This window comes from Notolepis coatsorum, assembly GCF_963971535.1.
Source record: "Notolepis coatsorum genome assembly, chromosome: 6".
Taxonomy (NCBI): domain Eukaryota; kingdom Metazoa; phylum Chordata; class Actinopteri; order Aulopiformes; family Paralepididae; genus Notolepis; species Notolepis coatsorum.
The window spans coordinates 71925652-71941011 of NC_140170.1; the positions used below are offsets into that span (position 1 = coordinate 71925652).

A 15360-nucleotide genomic window follows, 5' to 3' on the forward strand; every position below is an offset into this window, starting at 1 on the left:
TATCCCCAAAGGTGTTAATTCAATGTTGATTTATGGTCACAATGCTTGATTTTTGGTTAAGGTCGACGATTGATGTTGAATCAACCATTAACCGCTAAAGCAATTGACTAATGTTGAAAACATATCATTGAATCAATATTGTTTTGTGGTTGCATTTTAATGATTGAAATGCCAATATCTAATAAATGTTGAATCAACGGATGCTTGCTGCTCAACGTATGCTGTCGTCATTGTCTCATCACCCAGACTGCACTGCACTTGTGCCCCGCCTCCCAGAATGCACCTGTGCCGCAGCTTGCGTCTATACAAATAGTAGCTCTAGTTCTGCAGACCCCTCTCTGATTGGTTGAGCTCCATTTCTGCAGCCCCCTCTCTGATTGGTTGAGCTCCATTTCTGCAGCCCCCTCTCTGATTGGTTGAGCGAAGCCCCTCGCGCGTGAGGTTATCGAGGTGCTTTGAGGTGGTTATCGAGGTGCTCTCGCCAAGAAAAGAAAAACAGTTAATGCCTAACTAGACAGTTACAATATAACATTTAGATTAACACACAATATAACATTTAGATTAATTAACCCAGGCTGGTGGTCAAGTCAAGTCAAGAGTTTTATTAATATGGCAGCTAATCTCACAAAACGCGTCAGCAATGATGAGCGTTTTACCTGTACTCCGCCATGTGAATCTAATGTGGATGCGTACCCTGAACTTGTGGTAGGCCTCGACTTTCGTCTTGTTTACATCAGGGTCCCCCATTTTCAATTCATCGTCTTGTTTACATCAGGGTCCCCCATTTTCAATTCATGATAACATATATGACATAACATATATGACATACAGGTAGACAGATAGACAGTACTGCTACATCTAGACATTTATGACATACCAGATTTACAATTACAGTACTGTTTGTGATACAAAAAGAGTCCAGAAAAGAGAGGCTATATTTATGACATACCAGATTTACAATTACAGTACTGTTTGTGATACAAAAAGAGTCCAGAAAAGAGAGACTATACATTTGACGTAGAAAGGGTCCCCCATTTTCAATTCATGATAACATATATGACATACAGGTAGACAGATAGACAGTACTGCTACATCTAGACATTTATGACATACCAGATTTACAAATACAGTACTGTTTGTGATACAAAAAGAGTCCAGAAAAGAGAGGCTATACATTTGACATAGAAACTGTACATTGGAGGAGGTTGGGTGGGTGGGGGGGACTGTACATTGCTTCTTCTAAGTGTCTATGTCAGTATTTACTGGCTTTCAAAAAAATAACACCTTGTTGCTTGTGTGTTGAAGGACTTTTTACCGAAGGGTTACACATATCATGTCTGCACGTACAGACGTGCAGTGAACCCATCCTGCGTTGACCATACCTCTTTTGAGGCCACTGTGCGAATGACTCACCAGTCTGAGGAGGAGATCCTGGTGTGGGCAAGGTCGATGCAGGTCACCTGGAGAGTGGCCCATACAAGACCCAAGAAGATCATCTTCAGAGTATGTTGTTCTTTTAGAGTTGGTATGGTCAACATTCCCTGAGAAGTGATGTTCCACTTTCAGTACGTTCAGCTGAAAGGTCATTTATGGCTGATACTATAATATTTGTCTCCAAATATATGATGGCTCTGGATCATTTGACTCTTATTTACCATTTCAACCACATTTGCATAACTACAGTGGATGTCATTACTTGGGTTCATGGGTTCATGACAAAGCAACATCTTGGGAGGATCTTTCTGGTAAAATAAATATCTTATAATTTTTATACAGAGAGACTACAGGTGCCAGCACAACACCAGGTGCACACCAACCACACCAACACCTGGCAAGGTGTCTAAAAACACAGGTTGCCCGGCTGGAATGAAGATCACCCTTGTGCGCACTGTGGACTCCAGTGGACGACCGAGCACGTATGTGTAACACACAAACCCATTTACATTCCAAATGGAATTCAAATTTTATATTTTTGTTTTTTATTTCTCTGTTTAACAATATGTTTTACCACACCAGGAGCACTGATCCCCACATTCCCGCCTATCCCATGAGCGTGTATATCAGCAATATCCACAATCACAACATCCATGTGGCTGATGCTGTGCGTCACAAGGATGTGGGCGGCGAAGCCGTAGAGAAGCTCACCAAGCTGTTCGAGTCTGGACACTCTGCGTCCTCTGCACTGGACGTGTTCAAGTATGATCTGCAGGTCCAACATGGGGATGAGTACATCTACGCCTCAGCAGACCGCTCCATCTGTCCTGACCTGCGGTTCTGCGTCAGCCATGATAAAGACCTTCAATCAGCTGAAGGGGAATCCCTCCAAGCTGCTGTCAGCTCTACACACCTTCGGCCGCTCTGGTATCAGCCATGCATCAAAACGTGCACACGCACTCAGGCGAGTCGCTAACCGTGCTGGGCCAAGCATAGCGGCTCAACCCACCTCTGTTGCCCGTCGTAAAATGAAGCTCGGGGGTCGACGACGGCTCGCTGCGGGGAGGCCGAAGAAAAGTGTGGTGAGCACAGACCATCGCTATAGTTTCCCAACAGGAGTAAAGTCTTGAACGCACCACAGCCTGTCACAAGCAGTAGAGATGTGTCGTAGCAATCCGAAGTGACATTGACCACCAATATAGCATGTACATAAAGACCCAGTGCCTCATCCGTAGCTAATATTGCACTACCACAGGACCTAGCATGTCCTACCATGCTCTGTAAATAACTTATGTACATATACCGATATGCCCTACTCTGTTTACTTGTTTTATTGCACAATGTCGTTCTATTGGATACTATTATATGTTATTACTATTGTATTATGCACATCTTTGCGGGCACAACCACCCGCATTTCATTTTTTTTTTTTTTTTTTTTATATTTTTTGCACAAATCTCTCCAATATTCAAAACATCTCTTTCCACATCACCATATGCAACTTCCAAGATTTGCCTTTTTCTTTTTTGTAAGAACATACAAAACATGTAAAGGACTCATACAAATACATTAACAACTGACATGGAAAATAAAAAAAGACTTACGAAAAAAAGAAAAATACTATACTATACATTGTGCGTATACATCCCTGATATATATACTTTGCATGTAGACCGATCTACCTGCGAGCAGGTATGTGCTGCATCCTCTATCGGGATGCCACCCTTCTCCATATTGCATGTGAGAGAAAGCGTCCCAGACACATGTAGGTGTGCATGATAGCATGCATGCATGTGTGTCTCCAACATATGTATGTGGGTACGTGTATCACGTAAGCATGTGTACATGCCTCACATGTGTGTGTGTGTGTGCATCTTCCAGGTATGTGACTGTACTCCTATCTCTTGTGTGTGTCTCGTATCCATGTGTGCCTCCGCCCCCTATGTGAGTGTATATCTCAGGTGTGCATATATATGTGCGTCTCAGCTACGTATGTGTGTGTCTCCTATGTACATGTATATCCCCCATATGTGTCAGTGAGAGCCTATACCTCAACTATGTGTATATGTAGGTGTGTGTATGCCTATTTCCTATAAGTGAGTATGTGCATGTGTGCCCCTGACATGTATAACTTAGCCTTGTGCATATGAGTGTGTGTAAACCTATTATGTACACATACGAATATGTGTATCCTAGATACTTGTATGCGGCTAAACATGCGCATATGAGAGTGTGATAGAGACAGTGACCATTCCATAGATATACCATCCGGACATAAAATCCATGTACATACATATAACACATTATAAAGTACAAGTACCATCAGATCAGATCCCCTTTTTCATATTCATCCTTGATATCATTGTAACCCCACCTTAATCATTTGTCCCCAGACCGTTCAGTCAGGTGTAGAAAACTGTCCCATAAACTTGTATGCAAATAAACAACTTGTGACAAATAAAACTCTTGACTTGACCACCAGCCTCTCTCTCTTAAGGCATTAACTGGGTTAATTAATCTAAATGTTATATTGTTAACTGTCTAGTTAGGCATTAACTGTGTTAATCTAAATGTTATATTGTTAACTGTCTAGTTAAGGCATTAACTGGGTTAAGTGGGGAGTGCGTCATGGTACAGTTTCAGTAAGTGGGGAGTGTAAACAAGTTGAACGCGTCACGTGAAATAACGTTACGTGAATAAACATATAACGTTACAATGTACAGTTTCTGACAGCTGGCTGTGTTGTGAAATGTGCATAACGTTATGAATAAACCGCGAAGTCACGCGAAATAACGTTATAAACGCGAATCTGGTAGTATATTTATTTGTATCTTCTTGAGATGATAACATTACATCCGCATTTTACCGCATGACGAGCTAAACCAATCAGAGAGGGGCTTCGCTCAACCAATCAAAGAGGGGGCTGCAGAAATGGAGCCCAACCAATCAGAGAGGCGTCTGCAGAACTAGAGCTACTATTTGTATAGACGCCAGCTAGCTACCTCATGTCTCCATTGTCTCTCTGCATGGTGAGTACTGCATGGCAATAATGTCGATTATGTTGTATGTTGTATGTATGCTTTCGATTGCAAACGCCAGTGGAGTAGTGCCGTGTTCGTTTTTACATGGTAGAGAATATTATATTAACCGTTATGCACATATATATCTATGGTTATGCATGCCTGCTAGCTGAAGCTAATTTAGCTAGTAGCGTTAGCAGTTAGCTATAATGTTTCTTGATTTTGGTGTTTAGTGATATCCACCTGTTGCATATAAGAATATAAGAGGCCAGGTATCAACGTTAGCTCCCGGAACGATAGCCAGTTAGTTAGCACCAGCCAGGTATCAACGTTAGCTCCCGGAACGATAGCCAGTCAGCCAGCACCAGCCAGGTATCAACGTTAGCTCCCGGCTAACTGGCTATCGTTCCGGGAGCTAACGTTGATACCTGGCAACATTGAATTAACGTTTTTAAGTATTATTATCACTACTATGTCACAAATACATGTAGAATGTAAAACGTTAGGTTGGCAATAGTTTAGCAATAGGTTAAAAGTGAGTTTATATCATTTTAAGTTTTTTTTTCAACTCGCGTTTTTGACCCGGAAGCAGAAATGAAAATGTTGAACGATCAGAATTGGAAGAGGACCTCGCTAGCTATCTGCCAGTGTTGAAATTTCACCAAACTACACTTCCTGTGGTCCGCTATGGTCGTTCAAAGTTCGACGTTCTGAATGAAACATATCAATAATTGTTATGATTCGCGATAATAAGCTACAAAAGGTAACGTTTTTGACAAATATTGAAACGCAGTCAGTTTCTCCACACTATTGTAATCATGTAGGAATAATTAGATCTGAAATTAGTTACAAAATGATTACACTGTGGGAGAAATAAAAAAGTACAGTCGATTACATTAAATATCAGTATATGTTATTATGCACGCTTGGTGATACTATATCCAAATTGAACTCGGCCATTTGAAAGATACTATATGTATATATATATAAATGTGCGAATTGGCTATAATAAGGTAATGTATAAGCATATATTCTATATTCTATAATAATATTTCAAATTGCATTGGTCCGGATGGGAGAATTCAGTACTGTATATACAAAACCTTCAATTTGATCATATTCCCTTTATTAATGTCCTTAGATCTTTTGTACACATGATCTCAAGAGGGTACTGAATGAGCTCAGTGGCAGTTTTTTAAGTTTGGTCATTATTATCATGGTTTTATTCACTGTCAAAGATGAAAAGAAAAATCATAATTCATATTTTCCTTTGTTTCATCAGAATTTAAGCAAGCCTAGTAATAGACACAATATTTCTGACACTGAGAATACATTCATTGAGGTCCATAGATGTTCCTAGATACCAAGAATATGCAAATAGCCCTTGTAGAAGTGGAGCAATATTCCATTTACCTAGGTATACATTTTTACTGATTTTCACCTGGGGTGGAACAGGTTAAACTGTTAAATGGTCATTTTAAAACTAATATAAGAAATTAATGTATAGTGGTATATTTATGAGGGGAAAGCATATTTGCAACAACTTTTAACATTTATACAGGTAGGTTATTGATAATTAATTCTGTTATGAGTGTCATATTACAATGACATTCATACAGTATCCTTTGATTTCACATAATTTAATTATTATTTCACAATAAAATGCTGTAATCAAAATCCTCTGTAATATCACATCAGATTTTGTAATCTCACAATAACATAGCAATATTTCACATTTAATTATTATTTCACAATAATAGTAATCAAAATCGAAAGACCATTTGCATATTATTGGTATCTAGGGACATCTATGGACCTCAGGGAATGTATTCACATTGTCAGAAATATTGTGTCTATTGCTTATTTTTATAACGTGATTTTTTTCTGTGGCTTATCTAAATACTAATTTGATGCTATGACTATGTTTATATCGCTATATGCTTCATCTCCCCTTTAAGCTTAGGCACTCTTTCGAAGTTGGTTAAGGTTAGAGTTTGTCTTAGAGCATGGCGATAGAACGCCAGGTAGTTTGCAGGCTGTTTGGCGTGCCACTGGTCCTGCTAATGTTGAATGAATGAATGAAAACTTTATTTAACAGATTGCAGAAGGGGTACAATACAGTATGGCTCAATACACACAATTGTTAAGGGGATGCAGACCAGAGAAAGACGTTTTTGTCTCGTTTACATCAGGGTCCCCCATTTTCAATTCATAGTGACATTTATGACATACACATGATGACATTTATGTCTCCCCCCTTTTTTCTTTCTTTTTCCAGAATCACGTACCAGTTTCAAGAAGCCGCACGTTGCAGCAATTGAAGCAAAGACCTGTTCTAGCCAAGTAAATACCACAATTTATGTACCATTACATTGACTATATAGTTAGAAGTTTGGTTATATGCATGGTATTTTCTAATGAACAATATAACAATAATATAATAATGGACTCTCTTGATATTGATCAAAATGTAGAATTATGCAAGTGTTTCACCCTGCACATTGCAATGCAGCACATTAATCAGGACCCTCCCCCCTTTTTTCTTTCTTTTTCCAGAATCACGTACCAGTTTCAAGAAGCCGCACGTTGCAGCAATTGAAGCAAAGACCTGTTCTAGCCAAGTAAATACCACAATTTATGTACCATTACATTGACTATATAGTTAGACGTTTGGTTATATGTATGGTATTTTCTAATGAACAATATAACAATAATATAATAATGGACTCTCTTGATATTGATCAAAATGTAGAATTATGCAAGCGTTTCACCCTGCACATTGCAATGCAGCACATTAATCAGGACCCTCCCCCCTTTTTTCTTTCTTTTTCCAGAATCACGTACCAGTTTCAAGAAGCCGCGCGTTGCAGCAATTGAAGCAAAGACCTGTTCTAGCCAAGTAAATAGCACAATTTATGTACCATTACATTGACTATATAGTTAGACGTTTGGTTATATGCATGGTATTTTCTAATTAACAATATAACAATAATATAATAATGGACTCTCTTGATATTGATCAAAATGTAGGTTTATGCAAGTGTTTCACCCTGCACATTGCAATGCAGCACATTAATCAGGACCCTCCCCCCTTTTTTCTTTCTTTTTCCAGAATCACGTACCAGTTTCAAGAAGCCGCACGTTGCAGCAATTGAAGCAAAGACCTGTTCTAGCCAAGTAAATACCACAATTTATGTACCATTACATTGACTACAGCACACTCATCACTATGTCATCTTATTCTCGGGCTAAAAGACGTAGAGTCAACAAATTACTGAGAGAGACAGAGCAGGCTATCCCCACTGATTATAAGTTAATTGTTGCTGCTAATTCAAGGACAAACCATCACTCTTTAGAGAACTACAACACCCCATCTGGTGTTTCACAGCGTAGACAGATGGCCGGCGATGACGGGCAGCTTATGAAAGGCAAGTCTATTGGACATGGTGTAATTCCTCGTGTGATTTGCTGCTTATTTTTATTTCTCACTTAATGATTTTAACTCTTCTTCTGAAGACCTTACCATCCAGAAGAATAATTCAATGCTGGCTGAATTACTTGTCATGGTGAAGGATCTATCGAGAGATGTGCAGTTCATCAAGACCGAGTTGGCTGAGGGCAACATATCTGGTGGGACCAGGGGACACGGCGTGGCCACCACAACCACTATGCTCCCCTTCCAGCTGCCAATCGCCAGTGAACAAGACTTCAATGAGGCAGAATCATTACTGATGGAGCAATCAGTCCGTCAAAAGATGGTAATTTATTGAACTGCATTCATTTATCAAATGTAGATCGTTTCAGTGTGGTCTTGTTCAGGGGAAAAATGTGTTTAGCACTTTCTAGTTCAAAACGTGTTAGAGCTTGTATATCTGCTATTTATGAAACGTTTTGAAATTGTTCAAATATACCGTTTACATATGGACAGGAGGGTTAATGTGGTTAAACCTAATGACTGGCATGGGCTGGAATATCAGTGCATGCATAAAGTGTGTGTATAAACAAGTTGGTTGCTCTGTGTTCATAAAATAAACGTTATGCTGTTTCTAACGCAGGGCCTTCATTTTCTTCTCTCTGATTTAGATTTCTCGCCTGGCTTTGGTAGGAGGCACCAATTCAGAGAACCTGATCAGACTGATGTTGAAAACTGCTATGACCAACGCCCTGGCCAGTGGGTTCAACTGGGCTGGAAAGAAAGACAAGCGTTGTTCAGAAAGCAAGAAGCCATTCAAGCACACCACACTACAAGCCTGCATGTTTGGTGAGCTTCCTCCCCTGCAAACTACTTCATAGGTTAAGTTTAGGTAGTGAGGTGGTGATGCTGGTGATGCTGGTGATTCAGAATATAATTATGCTGTTGCAAAAACTTAAAAAAAAAGTGTTATGTTGGAATAAAGTGATGAAAGTGCAACCTATAAGAAATGGACAACGTAATTGAGCTTTAGAGGTGCATGGATACACATTGTATTGCCTAGATGGTGTCAGGCTAGGCGATTGCTTAATTCTCTTTCCTGTCCAGTCTAACTGGATGCTGACTGTAGCTTGTTACTGTAGACCTACAGAGTGAGTAATTGAGTGATTAAAAAAAATCGCACTCGTGTGAAGTGAGGGCCGGGTGCTCTTATCATTGTACATCATCTCACCCACCTCTCTTCCTCCCTTTTTATTTTTGTGTCTATCAGCTGCTGCTCGACAGTTTGACCCCAAGCTGACCGACCAGGACTACAGCGAAACTGTCAAGAAGTGGCTTCGTTATGCGCCAGACCGGGAGGGAGGCATCTCAAGGAACCGAAGTGACCCAAACTTAAGTCAAGCGAACCAGAGTCAAACTTAGGGTACCCCAGCACAGCACACACACACTGTTTCCCTGGTTCATACAGTACAAGGAATTACCCTGGCATCTACTTGAATGACTTATGCTGCTTCAGCCTGTTCTTGGAACCGAAGTGACCCAAACTTAATTGTCAAGCGAACCAGAGTCAAACTTAGGGTACCCCAGCACAGCACAGCTACCCCAGCACAGCACAGCACACACTGTTTCCCTGGTTCATACAGTACAAGGAATTACCCTGATGGACACTGTTCTTCCATGGACGGCATCTACTTGAATATGCTGCTTCAGCCTGTTCTTGGAACCGAAGTGACCCAAACTTAATTGTCAAGCGAACCAGAGTCAAACTTGGGGTACCCCAGCACACTGTTTCCCTGGTTCATACAGTACAAGGAATTACCCTGGACACTGTTCTTCCATGGACGGCATCTACTTGAATGACTTATGCTTCAGCCTGTTCTTGCAGTGTTTATTTTTTTTATTTTTAATTTTAACCTTTATTTACCCAGGGTAGGTTCGCTGAGCACAGATGCTCTTTTTCAGCTACGCCCTGCTTCACATTCACAGAGTTCCATTCACACCTGGGAGCTGCCCAGGCCTAACAAAATTAATAGTTGGTTTCAGGTTGCCGACCGACCCTGCCGATTTAGGTGCGACCCAATATATTTTATGAGTTTTTAGAAAAAATTATATTTTTTTTTTTTTTTTTTTTTTTTTTTAATAAAGTTTCATAGAAATCTTAGTCAAACATTTAGTATTATGGATATTAAACATGCTGGCAGAGTACATGCATCCATGTTGTTGTGAACATTTTAATTAAATAAAGAAATTCCCTATCCATAGTCGCCGTGGGAAAGAATAAAATAAAAAAATAAAATAAAATAAATTCCCTACCTACCCATGGCCAAACTGACAACCAACCTGAAACCAACTATTAATTTTGTTAGGCCCCAGTACAACCACAGTCTGACACTGTTGGCCACTGAGCAACTCCACTGGAGCAGTTGGGGGTTTAGTGCCTTGCTCAAGGGCACTTCAGCGGTTGGTGTTAAGGGTATGGGAGAGAGTTATATGGGAGAGAGTTATAGAAACATTAGGGGTGTAACGGTACACAAAATCCACGGTTCGGTACGTACCTCGGTTTTGAAGACACGGTTCGGTATTATTTTCGGTATTATTTTCGGGGGGGGGGGGGGGGGGTAATCAAAAAAAAATTGCTTTTCATTTATCTATTTATTTAACTGTATTAAACAATATAAAACGAATTGGCCATAATTGACTGAGCAAACTAATGCTTACTGCTATAACCTACTAATAACACTTAAGTAAATCTGAAGATTATTATATAGCAGATGCCTTGGAGGATAAGTCGTGGACAACTGTAGATCATCTAAGCTCCACTGTGTTTAAATTCAAATCCTATGCCATTGTTTATATTTAACCCTTGTGTCTGAAAACTAAAGTATTATACTCTTATTAGGGGACTAAATTGAAAAACTCCATAAAAAGATTATGTTGAAATAATTTCCCACTTTCTTTTCCATAAATATTTTATTCAACTTCAGCCCTGATCATAACAATTTTTTATATTATTTTTGTAATGAAATACTCCCACTTTTCTGAAAAGAGTTGTTAAATATGACAAAAAAAAGAATATGTGGTGGTTATGATCGGGCTGAAGTGGAATAAACAATGTATGAAGAGTAAAAAAAAAAATACAAGATAATTAAAAGATTATGCCACATATTATGTTGGCTCATCACTGCAAAGTTATCAAACAAATACGAATCTGATCAGACACAAGGGTTAAGTTGTTGTTCCCTTTCTAATTTCCTCAAACATCTAGTCTAGTTAATGTGATCAATATTATTTGACAATTGATGCTTTTTGTTGGACATTTCAGTCAGTAGTGAGCTCATACTTTGAGCTCATAAATTTATAGTTAAAATGATTGCAATCTTGTCTTCGTTGTGCATGAATGCGTGTGCTCACCACACACAATATGTGTGTCACTATTCTGGCAGTGGCTATATTGTTAATGAAAGCCTGTTATAAGGTCTGTTATTTGTTTTTTGTAAAAAGTTTTAGTCACTGGAAGTTCTGATACCCTAGAAAAAAATAAAATTTCATTTTAAAAGCCATGTTGTCATTTTTGTTCACACATTTTTGGAAATATGGTCATATAAGAATTGTATTATTATTTATTTAACAATAGTGTGTTTAACAGCAGGAAAAAAACATGTAATGTTATGATGTATACATATCAGCAGCAATATTTTAATGTAAAATGTACATTAATCAGTATTGATTCCTTAACTTTTCAAGTTACAAGTAGATGTACAAGTTACAAATGTACAAGTAGAGTACCATTTAGATTATGGTTGAATAAACATTGATGTCTAACATTGATTCAATATAAAATCAACTAAAATGTGCATGTAGATTACCATTTAGATTATGGTTGAATAAACATTGATGTCTAACATTGATTCAATATAAAATCAACTAAAATGTGCATGTATATTACCATTTAGATGATGGTTGAATCAACATTGATATAGTATCAGCTATGGTTGACACCTAACGTTGATTCAACGTTAGGGTCATAGACAACGATCTATATAATTTAGATGTCAGGCTTCAACATAGATTCAATATTTCTGCTGAACCCTATTTCAACGTTGATTCACTAATTTTTTGCTATCTGGGTCTTGACTTGATTTCGATACATACTAACCATACAATTTAACATAATAACCAAAATCATAATTTGTTCCAATTTTTCTCAATTCTTTCTCAGTTTTTTCATTTTTCTTTGGTACATCTCCTCAATTCTGATCTTCTTGTCTTCTTCGTTTTTCCCCCACACTTGCCCCTGACTATGACCCCCTCCTGGGGAATCCGAATGACCCATTCATCCAGATCCCCAATTAACCTACTCTGCCCTCATGAAACAGTGTTTTTGTATTTTATTTTTTTATTATTTTTTAAACAAACACATATACAAACATGACAACACACGATAAGATATACAAGCATTAGTTGTCAGTGCACATCCAATGAAATCACATTTTAGTTAATTGTCTTATATAGGATATACCCCTAATACCTGTTATCTAAAAACCTACACACATATTATGCTCCAGCTCGAACCCCCCCCTCCCGGACCCCTCCTTGGATAGTACCTCCATTATCCCTCGCTCCTAACCAGACACTACCATTATAAGTTAGCTTTTATTCTCTCCACCACTTCTAACCACATTGAGATTTTGGATTCATTGAGACCCAGAATTCTTGCTGTAGATATTTCTTGATAAATCACATCGAGATATGTAAGAAACCAAACTTTCCGGCAAATTTTTTCCGGTTGAAACCAGCGTGATGCGATCAGCTTTTTAGCTACTGTGATACCCGATAAAACCAATCTCTTTAGCTGTGGATTTACTGCAAACTCAAAAACATCATTCAATAGTAATACAGAGGGGTGTACAGGTATATTCCAAGATACGAGTTTTGATAATTGTTGGGTCACATCTTTCCAGAATGTCTTAACTGGTGGGCAGTCCCAATACATGTGCATAAATGTCCCTTCGTCCCCATTTGTACATTGGGAGCATTTGGAGTCTTGTTTAAGACCCATTCTGTTCAGTCTTATAGGAGTCAAGTATGAAACAGTGTTTACCACTTACTATCATCGGGCTTTGTTCCTCTGGGCTCACAGCCAGAGGCCTATTTTTTCCTTTGAATATGCTGAAACCAATTACAAATAAATTTAATCTACACATTACACATTTAACACCCAATTTTCTTAATCTACAGGAAAGTTTGTTCCCACACTCCTTTATATGATCTGGTTGAGAGAAAACATACATTAGTATCACAATATTTTCACTTTACATTCATTCTCTGAAATAATATCTTCTTCCTGCTAATTCATTCTTAAACAATAGTTCAACCACATTTTGCATAATTCATCAACTGGCTCTCCCATCTATCCTCTATTCTCCCCCCTTTATGACACATATAATGGTCATAACCTTACCACCTTGGTCTCCACAGCCCAGTTCGGTAGAGGAAAGCAGATCCTCAACGAAACATTTTTTCACTACCTATCCTCACTCTGACCGTAATCTATCTATGTGTATGCTTCTTCCCATCCCTGCGTTGTGTCTCAAACTATCCGCCCTTTGTTTGTGCGTCCTACCAAATCACATGTGCACAAAACAAAGCCCATCAGTATCTACTGTTCAGTAATTTCCCTGTCCCCACAGTCCAATCCACACATCATAATTCCTCAGAGACTCTTGCCCACATGTTTCAGCTCAGCCCTCAGGCCGGCTACGGACCTCAGGCCAGGTAATGCCCCAGGTCCAGTCATTCCATGACAACCTGTCATCAGACAAGTCTTTTAGCCTGGACATTTTTCCCAAACCTCATCTGTTCAGTTTATTACAACCTGGCCCCAACTGCATGGAGTTCCGTAGAGACGGGGGCGAATGCATACAAGAATTCTCCCACCACAAGGTGGTAATTGACCACCACCGGACTGCAGAGAAACAGGGAAGATGAAATTCTACGTTACCGCGCTAATGTAATGTATTCCTGCGTCCTCTGAGTTGAACTGCAATCCCCCCCTCGACTGAGCTGTGAAGAAACAAAAGCACAAAGCAAATCCTTTTACAAAATTTTTCAACATACTTTTAAGGGAAGCCATTATGATAATCCATAAGCAAATGTAATGGAACTACTTAGCTCTCGTCGACCACCTGTCCTGACACATCTCAGCCTTCACCCGTACTCTCCCACCAGATCATGAAAAACATAGTTCGGAAAGAAAAAGAAATAAAATCAAACAAAGCCACACACTCCAATAAACAAACACCACTCTGTTGTGGCCTCCATACACATGAAACATCAACGCATATTTAAAAACATGAAAGGAATAAAAACAACAAGCCCCAAATACCACATGCACTCATCCTTTTCACTCATCATCATCATAACAAATGCCGTTACACAGTCCGAAACGAATAATAAACCACTGCTCCTCACCTTTCCTCTGCCTGGCTCCACAGTCAGGACGTCCAAACACACTCCTCTCAACACAACCACGTCATCAATCAGCGACATCTTTCCTCCACATCAACATCGTACACAATCATTACCGCATCAAATATAAATATTAATACGGCCATAATTACCTCAGCATACCACTCGACTCGCTTCCCGACAACAATTGCTCACACAACCTTCCGTCAAATCTTAAACATCGCCGCCGTAACGTCCATAGATTACCTTGGCTACCTCCACAACTAAGCTAGTTAGCCCCAACTTCCAATATGATTCACAGACTCGTATCGTTCCGATCCACGTTTAACAACATAACAACCCGGCCAAGCTTGCTATGATCACATACATTTACACAAATACATTTATACAGACAAACCAACGAGGCGTCGATTACATGGCGCAACACTTATAACCATCAAGACCCCGTGTATGCCGACTTTTCATCTAAAATGTATTCTCCGAACATCCTCTGGTGTCCACAAGCCAAAACCCCATATTTCTCCTAATCTACCGCGCCATACACAGTCCTCATCGCGGCAAACCCAGTCATATATTTAATAATAAAATTGAGTCCCACTAACAGGGCATAGAATTCCCACTTTCACACACTCATCATACTCCCTCACCTACCCCTACAATCTTCTCCTTGAGACCTCTGCTACCGCTCCTCGCCTTTTCCCCTCTTAAGGAATTTACTTGTCCCCACCTTATGCGCTTTGGATCACCTCAAGCTATTACGTTCACCAGTCAATCATACAAATTCGTGTATTTTCCCTCATCTCAGGTCCGCTCAATCCGCAGCCTCCTAAACTTGAGATTTCTCATCACTCTATTCCATAATTAGCGCCCCCTAACCATCAGCCCGTTTTTAAACAACAATAAAAAATAAAAAATGTACTATCCTCCTGCTCACAACGGCATGGCACAAATACGCTGCCCGTATTTACTGCAATAAAAACCCCAAGCAAGCAGGTCGAAAGCGGCCTCCTGTTTCTGAATAAACAC

At 39.4% G+C, this 15360-nt stretch overlaps 1 protein-coding gene across 1 annotated transcript; it reads left to right on the forward strand.

The window, feature by feature from the left end:
• Positions 1–1404: 1404 nt before the first annotated feature.
• On the forward strand, positions 1405–13645 carry LOC311229549 (uncharacterized protein; the record flags this gene model as incomplete). The annotated part of the gene is made up of 4 exons (XM_084315624.1): positions 1405–1503; positions 1777–1916; positions 2017–2278; positions 13607–13645. 4 exons carry the CDS (start codon positions 1405–1407, stop codon positions 13643–13645), a joined length of 540 nt encoding a protein of 179 aa, XP_084171750.1.
• Positions 13646–15360: the final 1715 nt, after the last annotated feature.